General features: G+C 44.6%; 1 protein-coding gene across 3 annotated transcripts in view; it reads right to left on the reverse strand.

Annotated features, from left to right (window-relative positions):
- Nucleotides 1-359: 359 nt before the first annotated feature.
- Nucleotides 360-16,447, reverse strand: part of RAI14 (retinoic acid induced 14) — a 120,902-nt gene continuing 104,814 nt past the window's right edge. Inside the window, exons 10-16 of one of the 3 annotated variants that reach the window (XM_036280630.1) lie at nt 15,692-15,778; nt 12,899-12,953; nt 9,685-9,803; nt 7,501-9,033; nt 6,236-6,385; nt 3,014-3,079; nt 360-2,205 (exon numbers count right to left, since the gene is read on the reverse strand). In XM_036280630.1, the coding sequence (XP_036136523.1) occupies nt 2,128-2,205; nt 3,014-3,079; nt 6,236-6,385; nt 7,501-9,033; nt 9,685-9,803; nt 12,899-12,953; nt 15,692-15,778 (2,088 nt within the window). In that variant the 3' untranslated portion in view covers nt 360-2,127. Of the gene's footprint in view, nt 2,206-3,013; nt 3,080-6,235; nt 6,386-7,500; nt 9,034-9,684; nt 9,804-12,898; nt 12,957-15,691; nt 15,779-16,447 lie in introns of all 3 variants that reach the window. The other 2 variants (XM_036280631.1, XM_036280629.1) reach the window with 2 other exon arrangements.

A 16,447-nucleotide genomic window follows, 5' to 3' on the forward strand; every position in this document is an offset into this window, starting at 1 on the left:
AGCAGATTAAGTGCCCACTGACGAGAAATGAGTTAAATAAAATATAGCACAATCATACTATGAAATATTATGCAACCATGAAAAAGAATGAGGTGTATGTGTTTGCAAAGAACAATCTCCATGACATTTTAAGTGAAAAAACTATGGTCCAGAAGAGTGTATAAAGTATGCTCATATATGTAAAGGGGAAAGTAAAATACATGTATACGTGTACATTTAGACATAGAAGGTCTCGGATCACTCAAAAAAGTAGCTGTTGCCTGTGGACCGATAAACCCACGGTTTGGAGTAGCAACAAAAAGCAACAACAGAGATGCAAAATGAAACAAAAGTTTATTTTCTGCCATACCTTCTGTAAATTATACAAAGGCAAAACACTAAACTACAGCATATAACGTTTCAATATTTAACCAGAGTACTTGTAATAAATACGCATCCTGAAACAAGATAAAAGGCTACACTTTGTCAAGCATCCTACAAAATTTCTCAAGTTTTATACTCTGCAGCATTGCTGTGCGGGAGCGGGAGGGGGTTGTTTTGTATTTTCTTAATAAGTGCAGTGACAAAAAGTCCTTTCACATTTCTTTGGAGCATTTTTGAAATTACTTAACTATAAACAACGTAAGAAAAGTAACACCAAGCTTGAAAGCTGTTTTTGCTTTGCTGTCGTTGGTCGTCATCCAACACAGCCAAGCTCCCTCTGAGCCCAGGCAGCCCTGCGGTCCGCGGGCCCTGTCAGAGCAGGCCTACACTTAATTATATACTTTGCAGATTTGTGTTCTGTTTACATCCCTCAGGAAGATCAATGCTCTGAGGGAAGTTGCCAGCAAGTCAGAAACATTTTTCACCTGAAAGTAAAGTGAACAGAAGTATTTTCCCCTAAGACCTTTGCTATGCACCATAATGTTTACCGTATTGGGATTTTTAGTTTCAAAGTTGAAAAACTGTTATTAACAGTTCTTCCAGAGATCATTTATGGGTTCTGGTAGAGCGAGGCTTTCAAGATTACTCGCTGGGTAAAAAGAGTATTAGCTACATTAAGAAATGTGCTATAGTTCTGAGGACGTAGTGGCAGAAACTCGAGGGAGCCTGGTAGCTCATATTCGAATGAGAATACATAACTACCTTTTGCTATAGCTGAAAACTTGGAGGAAAAAGTCCTATTTTTAAAAAGTCTTAAGCATGGTTACCTAAAAAATATTTTGTTAATATAGTCTAATGTAAATTTCACTTACTTCAGGGGTTTAGATAGGAAAACATCTTTAAGAGCCAATAAAAATATCGTAGAGAAAAAAAAAAAAACACTTTTAAAAAACTGAGGTCCAGAACTCTGAGGCATTTCTTTTGGCTGTAAACATTCAGTTTACCGTCCCTTGTTGAAACACAAATGTTTGGATTTCCTGAGCTTCGCGGGTCGCGGCAGAAGGCAAGTTTGCATAGAAAATTTGCAATTCGTCAAGGATTCACTTAAAAACTTTTAAGGGCAGTTTGCTTTTGTTTTTGAGCTTCCTCTTTTAGTGAATGGTGCTCGCTCATCCAACTAAGATCGACAAGCTGGTGATGAACTCTCAATAAGGCAGGTGGGGAGAAGTGGGCTGAGTTTTCAAATCCACAGGACATCCCGATAAAGGTCTCAGTTGTGCTGCGCAACCAGCGCCGCAGGGACTGGTGAGAAGTCAAATCGTGTTTGCGGGCTGGAAGGCAAAGGGAACACAGCCCTCCTGGGCAGAACCCACGGCCAGAGTGCAGGGACTGGAGCTGCGCTGACCACATGGAGGTGTCCACAGATCACTCAGCGATGGCAAAGCCACACAGCTGGTAGGCACCGAGAGGGTGCCTGCTCCCCAGCACCAGGGCCAGCCCCCGGGCACGGCTGATCCCAGCTCTGGCATCAGAAGCGATGACAGCGCCTTTCACCTCCGCTGCTTTCAAGTCTCTGAGCAGTTCCGAGGGGGGTGGTCTCCTCTGGGCCCAGTCCTCAGGAAGGAGCCTTGGGAGAGGGAGGCAGCGAGGCTAGGTCACGGTGCACAGCACGGAGGAGAACAATGAGAACAATGGCAGTGGTCGCCAACAGCTCCAGCTCTGACAGACATGAACGAGGGGCAGTGTCCTGCCAAGGAACCCACTTCACTTCTTCTGGGACTGGTTTTTACACATGGTAAGGATTTGTTTCAGTACTTTCTGGACATCTTCATCCATCTGGCCCTAGCAAGTTCAAACAGAAGACATTCATCAGAACCTAAGTGAAGGCCTGGCACTGTCTCCCTGAGGAAATGAGATGCTGGCTGGGATGGAGCCCTTGGCCCCCGATCTGCCAAAGGAATGTTAGCCCCAGCAATTCCCATTTCTACTAGGACCTGTGTCAGGGGGGCCCGCCCTGCCCCCCTGGGGGATAGCGAGGCTGAGTCTACCAGAGCCCCAGCAAAGTGTTTCTGGGGTCTCAGTTGCAAATATGAGCCCAGCGAGCCCAAACCCTGACAGTCACAGGGCGGACAGTGCTGGTGGCTCTGAAAATACAGGCAGGCCTAGAAAATAAAGCCCGGGCTCCCGATTCTGATGGGGTGGGGAAGCAGCAGCAGCCACCTCCTCCTTCATTTCTCTCTCTCTTTTTCCTTTATTGATACTAGAGAGAGGAAGTGAGAGGGAGAGAGAGAACATCAATTGGCCGCCTCCTGCATGACCCCCACTGGGGATTTGGCCCACAGCCTGGGCATGTGCCCTGACCGGGAATCAAACTGGTGACCTCTTGGCGCATGGGTTGATGCTCAATCACTGAGCCTGCTGGGCTCCTCCTTCATTTCTCACCAAATGAGACTGCTCTTGGCAATAAATAGGGCAGGGGGCTCCCAACACAAAACCCAAAGCAAAGCGAGAGGCACGGGAAAGCTTCCCAAGGCACAGGGTTCTCCTCAAATTCCCATTCGTTCCACTAGTTTGGTAACAGGACTCTGGGCAACATCAAGTGCAGGACTTCTTCAGGACACCCAGAGTCCCCCGCGGGGCGTCGCCATACCTGCACAGCATACAGAAGATGCATCCTGTAAACCGATATGACCTCCTGGTGCTGTTTCTTGCATTCCTGGAGAGAGACAATCTGACCTTGTTACAGAGCTTTAAGAAACAAAACCCACAAACTACAAGAAAGCTGTGATCACCAAGTGATCCCCTCTTGCCCACATAGGAAGCTTTTAAAATTGTTGTGAGCTCACTGGTTCGTGCATTTCTGAATCTTATCAATATTCTTGGGGGGCCGGGGGCAAATCTACCTATTTCCTACTTTGGCATGTCAACTCTAGAAGAAAATTCATGTAAACAGTAGTTATTATAATCCCAAATTTGTTGTAAATACATTTACGTATACGTACTTTAGGCAAACACACAGATACAGTCACAAAATGTAAATAGTGCAAGGAAATATATCAAATGCAAAATGTGATGGTCTCTGAGTGATTATCAGCAATTTATTTTTAAAAACTTTTTCAGAGTTTTCTGTATTTTCCAACTTTTCTACAATGACCAAATAGTTACTAATTAAATTTAAAAACCGATTCTTCTAAAGAGAGTTACTGATCACTCACGACACAGCCTGAGCCATACAATTCCGGGGAAGCGCATGTGTTTAGTGTCCGGGAACCCAGGAGGCGACAGAGAGGCGGCACCAATCTCAACGGCTCCTCGGTGCAGCTGCTACTGCTTCTGCGTCTCCTTTGAGCTATTATTCCAATTCCTCTCCCTGCCTATTTCAAGGATCTTAGCTCGTAACTCTTCTAAGAGGTCTTTCCTCCTATTTTATGATGAAAATTAAGACTATCATATGGATCACTTCAAAAATCTGTAAAAGTCCTCCCATACCCCTAGTCGCCTCCTTCCCATCAGTGTCAGAATATGAGATGTCCTTTCTACTCAAGGACAACCCTTAGCACCTCAGTCCTTTGAAGGTCACCGTGAGAAGGCGCCATTAGTAGGTGCGCCAGTACCTCTCCCTGCGTTCCCTCCTCCTACCTGTTGGTTACCTCCACTCAGTCACTGATGACTACCACCTGCTGGTCACTGCCTTCCTGTCCGTCCCGGCTTCTGCCATCAGTGGGCTGTCTGCACCATCACACGGATGAGCCGCCGAGCACCGTGGCCTCAGCGCCTCAGCCCCAGCGAACTTTCCTCCTTCCAGCCACTGCCTCCTCCAGGTCCTGGCCCTGCCTCTGTCACTGCCTCTGACATCTCGCCAAGAGCATCCCACCCTCTGACCACCATCTCCTGTCTTCCTATTTTAAAAAAAATCCTCACCCAAGGATGTTTTTCCATTGATTTTTTTGTTTGTTTTTTGGGTAGAGTGTGAAGGAGGGAGAGGAAAAGAGAGAAACATTGATGTGATAGAGACACATCGATTGGTTGCCTCCCATACAACCCCAACCAGGACCGGGGACCAAACCCACAACCGAGTTATGTGCCCTTGACCGGGAATCAAACCCATGACTCTTTGGTCTGTGGACCAACACTCTAACCTCTGAGCCAAACCGGCCAGGGCCACCGTCTCCGAGCTTTCTAGCAAACCTCCCTTAGGCTCCTCCCCTGGCTCCTGCAGGGACATTTCCGCCCCGTCAGATACCCCCCTATGTACTCGCTTCCCCAGCACACAGCCGACTGCAGTGCAGACCTGCTGTCAGGCCACGTGAACTGTTCTCGCCAAGGCCACCCAGGGCCATCTAAATGCCACATCTCAGTCCTTGCTGCCTCCTACTCATCGCTTCGAGATTCAGCACAAGCTTTACCTCCTGCAGGAAGCCTTTCGAGACTCACTCAGACTGGGTAAGCGCTCATTTCCTGTCTGCCCACAGCATGCTGGGCAGGCGTCCTCAATGAATGAATGCCCACCACATCCAGAATATGGTAAGCCATCATATCATGTATAAGTTCTGTGAAGGCAGGGACTGTGTCCTATGCACTGTTATATCATCAGCACCTTGGACAATACTGACATGGAAGAACTCATTAAACACACGATGAGTCACTGTAAGAATGATGTCTAAACCATCAGCACTTTATCTACAAGTCTGTGTGATAACCACTTCATCAGAAGAATGACCTGCAGAACACAGTAGGAAGCATCTTCTTCTCCCCTGATTAATCCACTGCTACAGCGGGGAACACAAAACCGCTGGTTTTGGACTTGGTGGACAGCCAGAGTCAGGACCACAGAAACCAGAACTCACAGTATCAAGTCTGTACTGAAGAAATCATGAAATCCAGGTCCTGTTTGTGAATGGAAGCCAGAGATGGCACAGGACAAACTAACCCTTGAGTTCACATGGAAAATACATACCCTTGTCAACTCAAACCTTAACCGATATTTCAGTAATTAAATAATGGCCCTCCAAAGATGTCCACACCCCAATCCCCAGAACCTGTGAATGTTGCCTATGGCAAAGGGACCTTTCAAGTGTGACTAAGGATTGCGAGAGGAAGAGAAAGATTATCCTGATCCTCTGCGTCCACCTTAAAAGTAATCACAAGGGTCCTCAAAGGAGAGCGCAAGGTCAAAAGGTGGAAAGAAGCAGTTTGAAGTGTTGGACTGTGAAGACGGAGGTAGGGGCCACAAGCCAAGGAATCCGCGTGACCTCTGAAAGCTGGAAAAGACAAGGGGATGGACTCCCCGAGAGCCGCTAGAGGGACCGCCCTGCTGACATGTTGACCTTCATCTAGCAAGACTGATGACCTCCAGAACTTGAAGATAATAAATCCGTGCTGTTTCAAGCCAAGTTCGTGCTGCTCTGTGCAACACTCATAGGACACTGACACCAACAAGAGAGGACTTCCTGGGTGAAGAAGGGGCGGGGCCAAGGAACAGCTTCAGCCCTGTCCAGACGCAACCACCAGAGATCCTGGCCCACGGCAAGAAAAAGTTATTGCCACTGTCAGAGAGGGTTTCGACTGTTGCAGAAAAATGGAGTGAGAAGTCAGTGGATGGATGAACAAGGAGCCTACTCCACTGTCCCGCCCATTCCTCCTTCTCAGAGACACCCCCCTGCCCCTCCCCAGCTCACGGCAGATAATGACTGGAAATTCCACTAGTTCCTTCTTTTGCCCCCACCAAGTCCCTAGTGAGTTGCTCACTGAAGTACACAGCCCTTTAGGCTGGGCCTCCACTCCCTCCCACCTGCCCTACCAGCAGGGCGGGCATGCAGTCTGTCTGCCTGGCCCTGCACCTCACAGCCGGCCGGGGAGCAAACCCACTCACAGCAAGCTGGGTCTGGAGCTGCTTGACCTGCTGCTGCAGCCCGTCCAGCTGCTGGCTCTGCCTCTTGGAGGAGCTCGCTGAGTAGGACAGCTGCGAGAGGCTGTTCAGGGCCTCCTTCAACTTGGTGACTTCCTTCGACATCTCGTTTATCTAGTGAGACAGGAACACTGTTACCAGCTGGCAAGACCAGGCCTGCAGAAGCAAAATTCCAGGTATTCCTAAACTTTGAACACAGCCTCGGTTAATCTCCTGAACGTGAGACTTGGGAATGAAAACGCATAAAATGAAACACAGGACAAAATCAGACAAACCAACAAAGACTTCTAAATCCATTATATTCAAATAAGGGCCCCAGATTAAACACTGTGCTTTAATGCACGAAGGTAACAAAAGTTATGACACTGACCTCCCTCCCCTCCTTTATTTTCTTAACAGAAACAGAATTGTAGGCATTCTTTATTTGGAAACAGCTGTGTCTCGCTCAATATTGCTGACATGGGCTATCAGGAATAAGTTCTAGAAACCCTGAGCTATCTGGACATCTTGCTGTAAAGTAAACACAACTCCCTAGCCCACCTCCCACCCACCCCTCCCCCCTTGGCTCTGGAACCCTTTTGATGCATTCATTATAACAAAGAAATAAATGATCAACAGTGCCCTAGTGTATGCCACTCAAAACACAGGACCAGGAGACTGGGATGCAGAGCAGATTTGGGCACAGACCTACCCTCCACTCCCCCTCTCCTCCTGCCACACCCAGCCCCTCTCTAATCACCCCCTCAACACACACACCCCTATACACCTTTGAAAATGAGGGCCAGGAAGGGCCGTTTTTAATACCGGCTGGGGAAAGCCTATGGGGCTTAGGGAAACAGGATTAAGTCTGGAAGTATTTGGGTTCCCATATGACAGAGGAATCTGTCTGAGATCCAAGAGTTCAAGTTCACGATCGGTCAGAAACGCTTTTCAGTTTGTGGGTTTCCTTCTGATCCCTGACACTTGGCAGAGCTTCTGTAGAATAATTTTTCAAGAAAAAATATGCACCACATATGTGGAAATGCTTTAGGATAGGGAAGTGTTTTTCTTTTAAATAAACGTCTGACCTACCATTCTAATGGGGCTTCGGGGACAGAGGGATTCGTGTGCTGAGCCTCTGAGCATGCCCAACACGTTAGTGTGACAGATGCTTGAAATGTTACCTACAGCGACGGCTGGAGGTCCGAGGGACCACTAGCTAGATGTCAACAGCAAGAGGTCTCACCAACCTTCTTGTCTTTATCCTCCTCCAGCTTCGAAGAGCTCTCCGAGTACCTCTTCATTTCTGCCAACTCCTCCTGAGCATGCTGGCATTTTTGCAGAAGTTCATTTACTTCTTGCTCTTTGGACTTCAAGAGCATCTGAATAGTTTCCCTTTCCCTTTTCATTTGTGAGACCTCACTTCTAATCTGGGCAACCTCTGCATGGGCCTTCTCTTTCTCTTTGACAGAATCCTTTAATCTGGATGCTAACGCACTCACTTCACTTTCTAACGATGACTGGAGCTTCTCATAGGCAGACCTGGGCACCATCCCCTCGGTCACGGCAGCCTTCTCCTCCAGAAGCTGCTTCTCCAGTCTGGCCACCTCCGCGTCCTTGCTGGCGAGGTGCTCTTTAAGACTGCCGATCTTCCCCTCCATCTCTTTGGCGGTGGTGCGCAGCGTGGTGATCACCTGCAGGTGCTCCGTGATGGAGACAGAGTTCTCCTTCTGGGCATCCACCAGCTGTTTGAGCTGAGTCAGCTCATTCAACACTTTCGAATACTGAGCCTTCATTTCAGACAGGGCCTCCTCGGCCTTGGCCCGGGACACATTGGTGACCTGCATCAGTTTCTCATGCTCTGCCTTAGGGACATATTCAGCTGTCACGTCTTCGAGAGACTTCCTCTTCCGGTAATCCTCCAGCTCGGCCTGGGCTTCTTTGTACAGCTGGGACAGCTCGCTGACCTGTTTGTTGAGCTCATCGATCATCCTGTTCATGGCCTCTTTCATGTCCCCAGTGTCGTCACCGGCCTCCTGTGTCATCTGAATTTTTAGCGTCTCCTTTAACTTCATGATTTCTTCTTGGGCCTCTTGGTACTTCTCGAACAAAAATGCCTTCTCCTTGTTCATATTCTCAATCACAGAGCAATAGGAACTCTTCATCTCCTCGTACTCGTCGACAGGTGGCTGAACCACACCTTTCTCCCTCTCTACAAGCTTCTCCTCTAACTCTCTCACTTTCTCTTTATTTCTTTCGCTTTCTTCCAAGGCGTTCTGGAGATCCTGCCTCAGCACACGGGCCTCCTCCTCGGTGAGCCTCAGCTCCCGGAGGTGGGAGGAAGTATCCACGCCCTCGGGCGACACGAGGCCCAGCTTCATCTGCTTCTGCACACTCAGGACTTCTTTCATCGCCTCCTCGTACTTGCTCTGGGTTTCTTTAAGCTTCTGGCTGAGGTCGGAGCCGTTCTCGGAAACGTCGGCGTTGTTCAAGCGCACGGGCTCTGCCCTCCTGGCCTGCAGCTCGGCCTGCAGCTGCTGCTTCTCCGCCTCGGAGCTCTCCAGTCTCTTCTGCAGGTCTTGCAAGATCTCTTGCAGTTGTTGGATTCGGACGTTGCTGTCAATAGTGGATTTACTCAAGGAATGTGTAAAGACAGACGGAGAGGACCTGGAGTCTGGGGGAGAGGTTTCACCGGGTTTCCTCGGAGACGGGGCCACGTCGGTGTGGGTGGAATGATACGAGTCGAAGCTCAGGTCAGCTTCTGCCTCCTTGGATGTCTTGGCCTGAAACAGAAGCAGGGAGAATGAAACGGCACCGAAGGGGCGGTTCGGTGAGCACGCAGCTGGGACGAGAGAACAGATCCAGAACCCACGTGTGGCAGAGCGGCGTGCTCGGCTTTTACAGGTGCACTCTTGCCGCGTGGAAAAGTACGGTCTGAGCCCCGAGAGTCAGACTGACAACACCGAGCCTATTCTGCGCTCTATTCGAACAGATTTTTAGTGCCACTTGAAAAACAGATCTGCTTTGGCTGTAAAGCCTCTGACTCAAATTCTTTCTTTATTTCTCATATTATTCTAGTTGCCGAGAAGGGCCATGAATGGGCTTACTACAGCTACTTATTAAATCTGCTAAATGATCAACTTTCCTAAACGAATGGCTAACCATATATTTACACACACATATATAATTTGTCATATTATATATCATATGATGTATATAATTATATATAATTTACCAATTCAGAAACTTACAAAAATAGGGCTAATGAATAACTCTCAAGAAAGAAATAACTTGAAACTATAAAATGCTTACCGCTAACTATATTAAAAAAGAAGAAACTAATGTAGATGTTTAAAATAAAAGATCATCTGAATAACCCTGAGAAACCCAGTAGCTTGACCCTACAAGCCAGTCCGTGGTAGGGATTAACCTACCTGTAATTGGTCTTGTAATTCCTTATTGTGTAAAGTAAGAGATGCAATTTTTGCTTGTAATAGGACAAGAATATCTGGTGGGTCAGGTTCAGAACTGATATCCAATAAGCTATCAGCACCTTGGAAAAGAGAAAGGCAATTTAAATTAATATTTAAAAATTAAACTGTCATTTCTCTGACCTCTAACAAATTCCCTTCCTGCCCAATTCAGTTCTTCTTCTGGGTCCTGACAATGAACGAGAGCCCCAGTCACCTGGATTAGTGAACAGCAATGCTCAGTACTGGGGTTTCTTTCCTGGGATATTCCGAGCACAAGACTAGAACCTGGATGCACAGAAACTCATCTGAGAGTTCATGGATTGATCCTACGTTTTCCATTCACTTGATTAAGTATGGCTTGGTTGCTTTCTGTTCCGCCCATGCTTAATGAGTCCATTTCTGTGAATCCTTCCAGAAATATCCCTGGAAGCTAGTTCACTTCTTAACCCCACCATCATCACACAAGCTAAAACTTTATCACCTACTTTTAAAAAAATCCCTACTCAAGGATATTTTTCCCTTTATCTTCAGATAGAGTGGGAGGGAAGGAGGGGGAGAGAGAGAGAGAGAAACATCGATGTGAGAGAGACACATCAACTGGTTGCCTCCCACATGACTCCGACCAGGGCCAGAGACCAAACTGTTATTGAGGCACGTGCCCTTGACCGGAATCGAACCCATGACTCTTTGGTCCACAGGCTGACGCTCCAACAGCTGAGCCAAACCGGCCAGGGCTTATCATCTACTTTGAAACTCTGTGGATGGCTTCCAAAAACTTCTCTCTCCTCGCCCTAGTCAATATGTAGCCTGCCCCCCACTCTCAGACCGATCTCCCTAAAACATACTTTGATAGGGTCATTCCTTTGGTTCAAGTGCTTTAATTGTTATTCCTCTAAAAATAATCTCCAAATCCCTTTGTCTGCATCAAGGCCTCTATGATTTGGCCCCAATCTACTGTCTCGGGGGCTTATGGCTCATTGTTCCTTTCTCTAGTATCCCGTCTTCCTCATCAGTTTCCATCGTATCCTCTATACTCTCAACACAAGGCTGCTTCTCCAGTTCTTTATCCATCCAACTGCCCTGGCAGCATCTCTTTGGTTAGATAGCTCTTAGGCATCCTTCAAGACCCACGTCAAACTCTTCCTCCTCCATAAAGCATTTGCTGACCACTGCAGTATGATACAGTGTTCTCTAAATCCCACAGTAAACACTGTGGACAAACCATGACTTTTAAACATCCTCCTGATGATCATGCTGAAATAGCATCTAAAGCACCACGACTCAAAGCACTCACTGATGGAGGCAAAGAGCTTGCTCCAGAATATAACTCCATGTTCCGCTTCCTTCATCCAGAAAGTCTTCTTTATGAAAAACAGCGTTGGCTGGACCAAACAGTACGCTTAGTGCTATCGCTGGATGACTTTCTGGTGCAAACTCCTTATATATTTATTGTAAATTGGAAACAGTTTGCAGATTGATCTGAATAGCACTGATCTAAAATTTTTCCTTTAGTTTTAAATTTTCTCATAGCCATTTAATGCAAAGATGAGAGCTTTAATCGTAATCTGAAAGGATGCAAAATGACATTTCTCCATAGATTTGCTTACTTCTGACATCCATACCTAAGAGGCAGCTTTGTGACGTGAAGTCACGTGGAGTGGAACGGGGATTGGGAGCATGCCTGTAGTTCTAAGCAACAGAAATTTCTTCTAAGATACAAGAGTGAATTCTAAAGTGTCTGATGTAACAACTGTTCAGATGTATTAACATTGAGCTCTGCCAAGAATAAGAAAGTTTAATATTTCTAAATTGTGTAAGTTAAAGGCTCCAAACACATGAAATGCTAAGACTAAGAAACTGAATGCTGGAGCAAAAAAGGACCCTTAAAATAATCTACTCGAGCCCTGGCCGATTTGGCTCAGCGGTTAGAGCATCGGCCTGTGGTCCAGAGAGACCCGGGTTCGGTTCCCGCTAAGGGCATGTACCTCCGTTGCAGTTTGTCCCCAGCCCTGGCTGGTGGTGTGGGTGGCAGCCACTCGATGTGTCCCTTCACATCGATGTTTCTCTCTCTCTCTCTCTCTCTTCCTCTTTCTCCCTCCCGCTCTATCTTAATAAAAAAGTGGAAAAATGTCCTCGGGTGAGGATAAAAAATAATAATAATAATAATCTACTCTATATTTTAAATTGATTCTAAAGGAACTAGACTACATTCTTAGAGGGCAAACTCGCAGGATGGACTACTAACACGGTGAATTAAACCATCTTGATGAAGACGAAACGATTGTGTGTTAACACACTATCTTTGTGTGTGTCTATTTACCACCCCATGTAGCCACGTTAGGTTGTGGCGCCCCGGGGGTGCTCGGCTGGCTCTCCCGTCAGGAAACCACCTTCAAGGAGTGCTGCTACCCCACGGCCTGTAGCCCACGGGCCTCCTCCTAGAATAATGTGTTTTCTTTGTACTAGGTTTTTATTGATTTTTTTTAGAGAGAGGAAGGGAGAGAGAGAGACAGAAACACTGATGTGAGGGAGAAGCATCTATCGGCTGCCTCCAGCACGCCCCCTACCGGGAATCGAGCCCGAATCCCTGGCAAGTGCCCTGACCAGGAATCGAACCGGGACCTCTCAGTGCCTGGGACGATGCTCAATCACTGAGCTATACTGGCTGGGCTAAAATAATGTTTTTAAATGCATAAAATAGAAGAGACAGGCTATAGTAATTTATGAACTTATTTTGTAACAGAACAAATACCAAGACCTGGCAGCAGGTCTAACAACTGCCATAGTTTCTAGTAGAAACACTGTAAATGCTATTTCAAGCTACCTGTATTAACAGTAAGGGGCAGGACACTACTTATGAATTCTCTTGGTGTCAAAGTCACTGGCCCGCTTATACCACTTGTGTTATTGCCTATATTCATAATTGCAGGAAGTGCTAAAATTTAGTTTGGAACAAATAAAAATAGATGCATTTTTTTCACACGCAGGCTCTGAGACTCCTTAAAACCCAAGGGTGCCCTGAGGTACAGCGGGCGTCAGCCCGTATGGCACTGGCACCTCTGGGAGCCACGCTGGGTTCTCCGACACTCAGCAGCCTGGCTTGGCCTTTGCTCGCATTAAGTGGACACAGAAGAGAGACGGGTCTACAGGACAAAAACAGGTGCCTTTCGCTTACCTGCAGTACTGTCGCTCAGTCTGTCTTTGTTTTCCCGTATGGAACTGATCTCCGCCTGCTGGGACACAGAAATGACTTACAAGAATATTCCTGAATTGAACATTACACAAAAGAATCAGGCAAATTTTCCTCCTTGGTGTTATCTTACTGGAAAAACAAGATCTCAAGGAAAGAAGATATTTTAAAATATAAGTAACTAGAAGTGATAATTACCTTAAGGTATAATTTCTAAAACATCAGAAGTTCCAGAGGGTATATTCTCAAAACATTTTTCAGAAATTTTAACAAGTATAATACAAATATCTTTTAAGATGATAATACCTTTAAGATCCTAAAACTTGAGATGGCAAACACTACAAATAGAAGTTTTACAAATCTGGATAACATACTAATTAAAATACATGAGAAGCACTGTTTAGGTTTATTATTTTATAAATTAACTTCTATTAATATTATTATTAATACTCCTAAGAGAAATGATAGTAAAGCAGATCTCTCAGAGATGATAAAGGAAATTGGGTTTTTTTTTGGTACATGACCCTAGCAGGAACCGAACCCAGGCCTCTCTGGTCTGCAGGCCGACACTCCAACCGCTGAGCCAAACTGGCCAGGGCAATAAAGAAACATTTATAAGGAAATAAAAATTCTTATGGTCTTGGACTGACAATTAATGGCCTAAAGATTTCCATTAAACCTTTGTCCTTGAATATGTTCATATATTGCAAAAATTCTTGTAACTGCAGTGTCATTTCCAAAGTTCAGCGACTGGCCAGACTGACCAGGTTTCCTCTCGATGAGCCACAGCCTCGAGAGAGACTTTTTCAGCAAAGGAACGTCTGTAAAGGCCAACATGCTAAAAATAAAGTGCCTTATTTTTGCCAAGTGCTTAGGTTACAGAAAGCTGTCCTTTTACTTTAAAAAAGTGTATGCTCCTTTTTGCTTCAACTCTATTAACATACAATAAAGTGCACCCATTTAAGGGTGAAAATTTGAGGAGTTTTGACAGATAGACAGACACCCATGGAACCACCACTACAATCAAGATACAGAATTATTTCCATTACATCTAGAAGCTTCCTCATGCCTCGTCACAGCCAGTCCCTGCCCAACCCGTCCCCAGGCATCCACTACGCTCCTTTTTGCATTTATCTAGAATTCCTATAAATGGAATGTCACGGTATGAATGTCTTCGTGTCTGGCTTCGTTCATTTAGCATGATGACTTTCAGATTCATCTATAATGCTGCTTGGGCAGCACATCATTCTTTTTTATGGGTGAGTAATATTCCATTAAATGAATGAATTTCATTACCTTTATCCATTCACTTCTTGAAAGACATTTGGATTGTTCATTTGGGGGTATTTAAATAAAGCTGCTATAAACATTTGTGTATAAGATTTTTTGAGACGTATATTTTAATTCCTCTTCAGTAAACATCTATGAGTGGATGGCTAGATCATTTGGTGAACTTTTAAAAAGAACTGTCAAACAGGTTTCCAAAGCAGTTGTACCATTTGGCATTTCCACCAAGAGTATTAGAGCCCTAATTCCCGCTCATCGGCACCAACAATTGGCATTTTAATCTCTTTAAATTCTAGCCATTCTAATTGGTGTCACTTTCTCTTTTTATGTGTTTTGAAGTTCTTTATACACTCTAGTTCTGAAAATAACAATTTGTGCTATTATTCTTTGAAATGCATTGCCTCCTTGGAGCCATAAGCATATTACAATAGAATAGGGTACTAATTGTAAGAGTATAGCTTCCCACACTGCCTTGCCTTGCATAGGCACTCCTTTTAAAAGCTTATTAGTAAGCAAATAAGAATAATAATAATAACAACAATAATAAAATAAAGCTAATTAGTGAACTCTAGTTCAAGTGATGGAAATGTTAGGCTGATAGAATCTTTTTCAAATGAGTGCACATCTAAGTTAAAAAAAAATTTATCTTTAGTAACTCTTAAATGGGGGAAATAAATACACAATTATACCACTGAAATTTCATTTCAACAATAATAAATTTTCCTTTCTCCCCAAGTATAATTTTCTAGTGATTATTAGATAAGCAGATATTGACTGAAATATCCTCCCATTCCTTAAATACTTTCCCAGTGGATTTTTAAAAATTTCTAAAATAAATAACATATCACTGTTATAATCAGGAAGAAGTTTAATTAAAAATATACAATTACTTTTCAGTAAGACATCAGAGAACAAAAAAACTTTTCATTTGATTGGCATTATATCAATTCAGTTTAGTAAGGAGAATGGTTATCGGGTAAGTTTGATCTTTGTGCCTTTTTATTAAGTAAAGAAATTAATTATTAGCTAATAAATGTAATTTATTCATCCTATTCTTTTTGTTTGGGGTCCATGCCAGGAAAATAATCAGGGGTGCTTCTTTTTTTTTTTTTTTTTATCCTCACCCGAGGACATTTTTCCATTTTTTGCAGAGTAGGAGGGAGAGAGAGGAAGAGAGAGAGAGAGAGAGAAACATCGACGTGAAAGGGACACATCGAGTGGCTGCCACCCGCACGACCAACCAGGGCCGGGGACAAACTGCAACCAAGGTACATGCCCCCAGCGGGAACTGAACCCGGGTCTCTCCAGACTGCAGGCCGATGCTCTAACCGCTGAGCCAAATCGGTCAGGGCCAGGGGTGCTTCTTGATGAAAAGTTTGTAAACCAATCACTGAGAAGTATATTCTGTTTTGTCCAGTGTTATATAACTTAAACCAAGTCTATTATGGATTGTACAATTCAATAGCAAAATTGAACACAGAAAGGAAATACCTTGAAGGGTGCTTCAGAAAAAAATGCTGATTCCTTTCCCGAAATTGGTGTGGAAGTTATTGATCTTGGGGAAGACACATCACTCAACTAAAAATAAAATTGAAAACCACTGGTAAAGGATGCTTCTTCAAAGTCTTTTCTCCTCCAGTGCCAAAGAATTTAACCAATGCAAATACATCTAACAGTAATTATCCTTAGTTTCAATTATTTGGGGGCTAACATATATTCAATGTAATTCAGATACCTCGAATACTTTCTAAAAATTTGAAGACTATAAGTAAGCAACTCTGCTCCTGTATTTACTCGAATCAGTTTTAAAAATATGTAAAACTTTAAAAACATGCAAAAAAAAAGTAAAACTTCTGCTCAGCTGATGTGGCTCATTGGACTGAGCGTTGTCCCATGGACTGAGAGGTCCCAGTTCGATTCCCAGTCAGGGCACATGCCTGGGTTTTCGACTTGATCCCCAGTAGGGGGTGGGCAGGAGGCAGCCCATTGATGTTTCTCTCTCTCTCTCCCTTCCTCTCTCTCTTAAAAACAAAACAAAACAAAAACAATAAAAAACATATTTTTAAAAATCTGTAAAACTTCTATTGCAGGTTGAGAATATTATTAATAAATATGCTAACACACTTTAAAATTACTTATCAGAGAGGTGCTCCTCTCAACTATTCGAATATGGATTCTTTCTGGCCTATGATTCTTTTAATAATAACCCCCAGCTTGTTTCATTGGCCATTTCGTAGATATCTGCTC

The sequence above is a fragment of the Molossus molossus genome, unplaced genomic scaffold (assembly GCF_014108415.1).
Source record: "Molossus molossus isolate mMolMol1 unplaced genomic scaffold, mMolMol1.p scaffold_m16_p_3, whole genome shotgun sequence".
Classification (NCBI taxonomy): domain Eukaryota; kingdom Metazoa; phylum Chordata; class Mammalia; order Chiroptera; family Molossidae; genus Molossus; species Molossus molossus.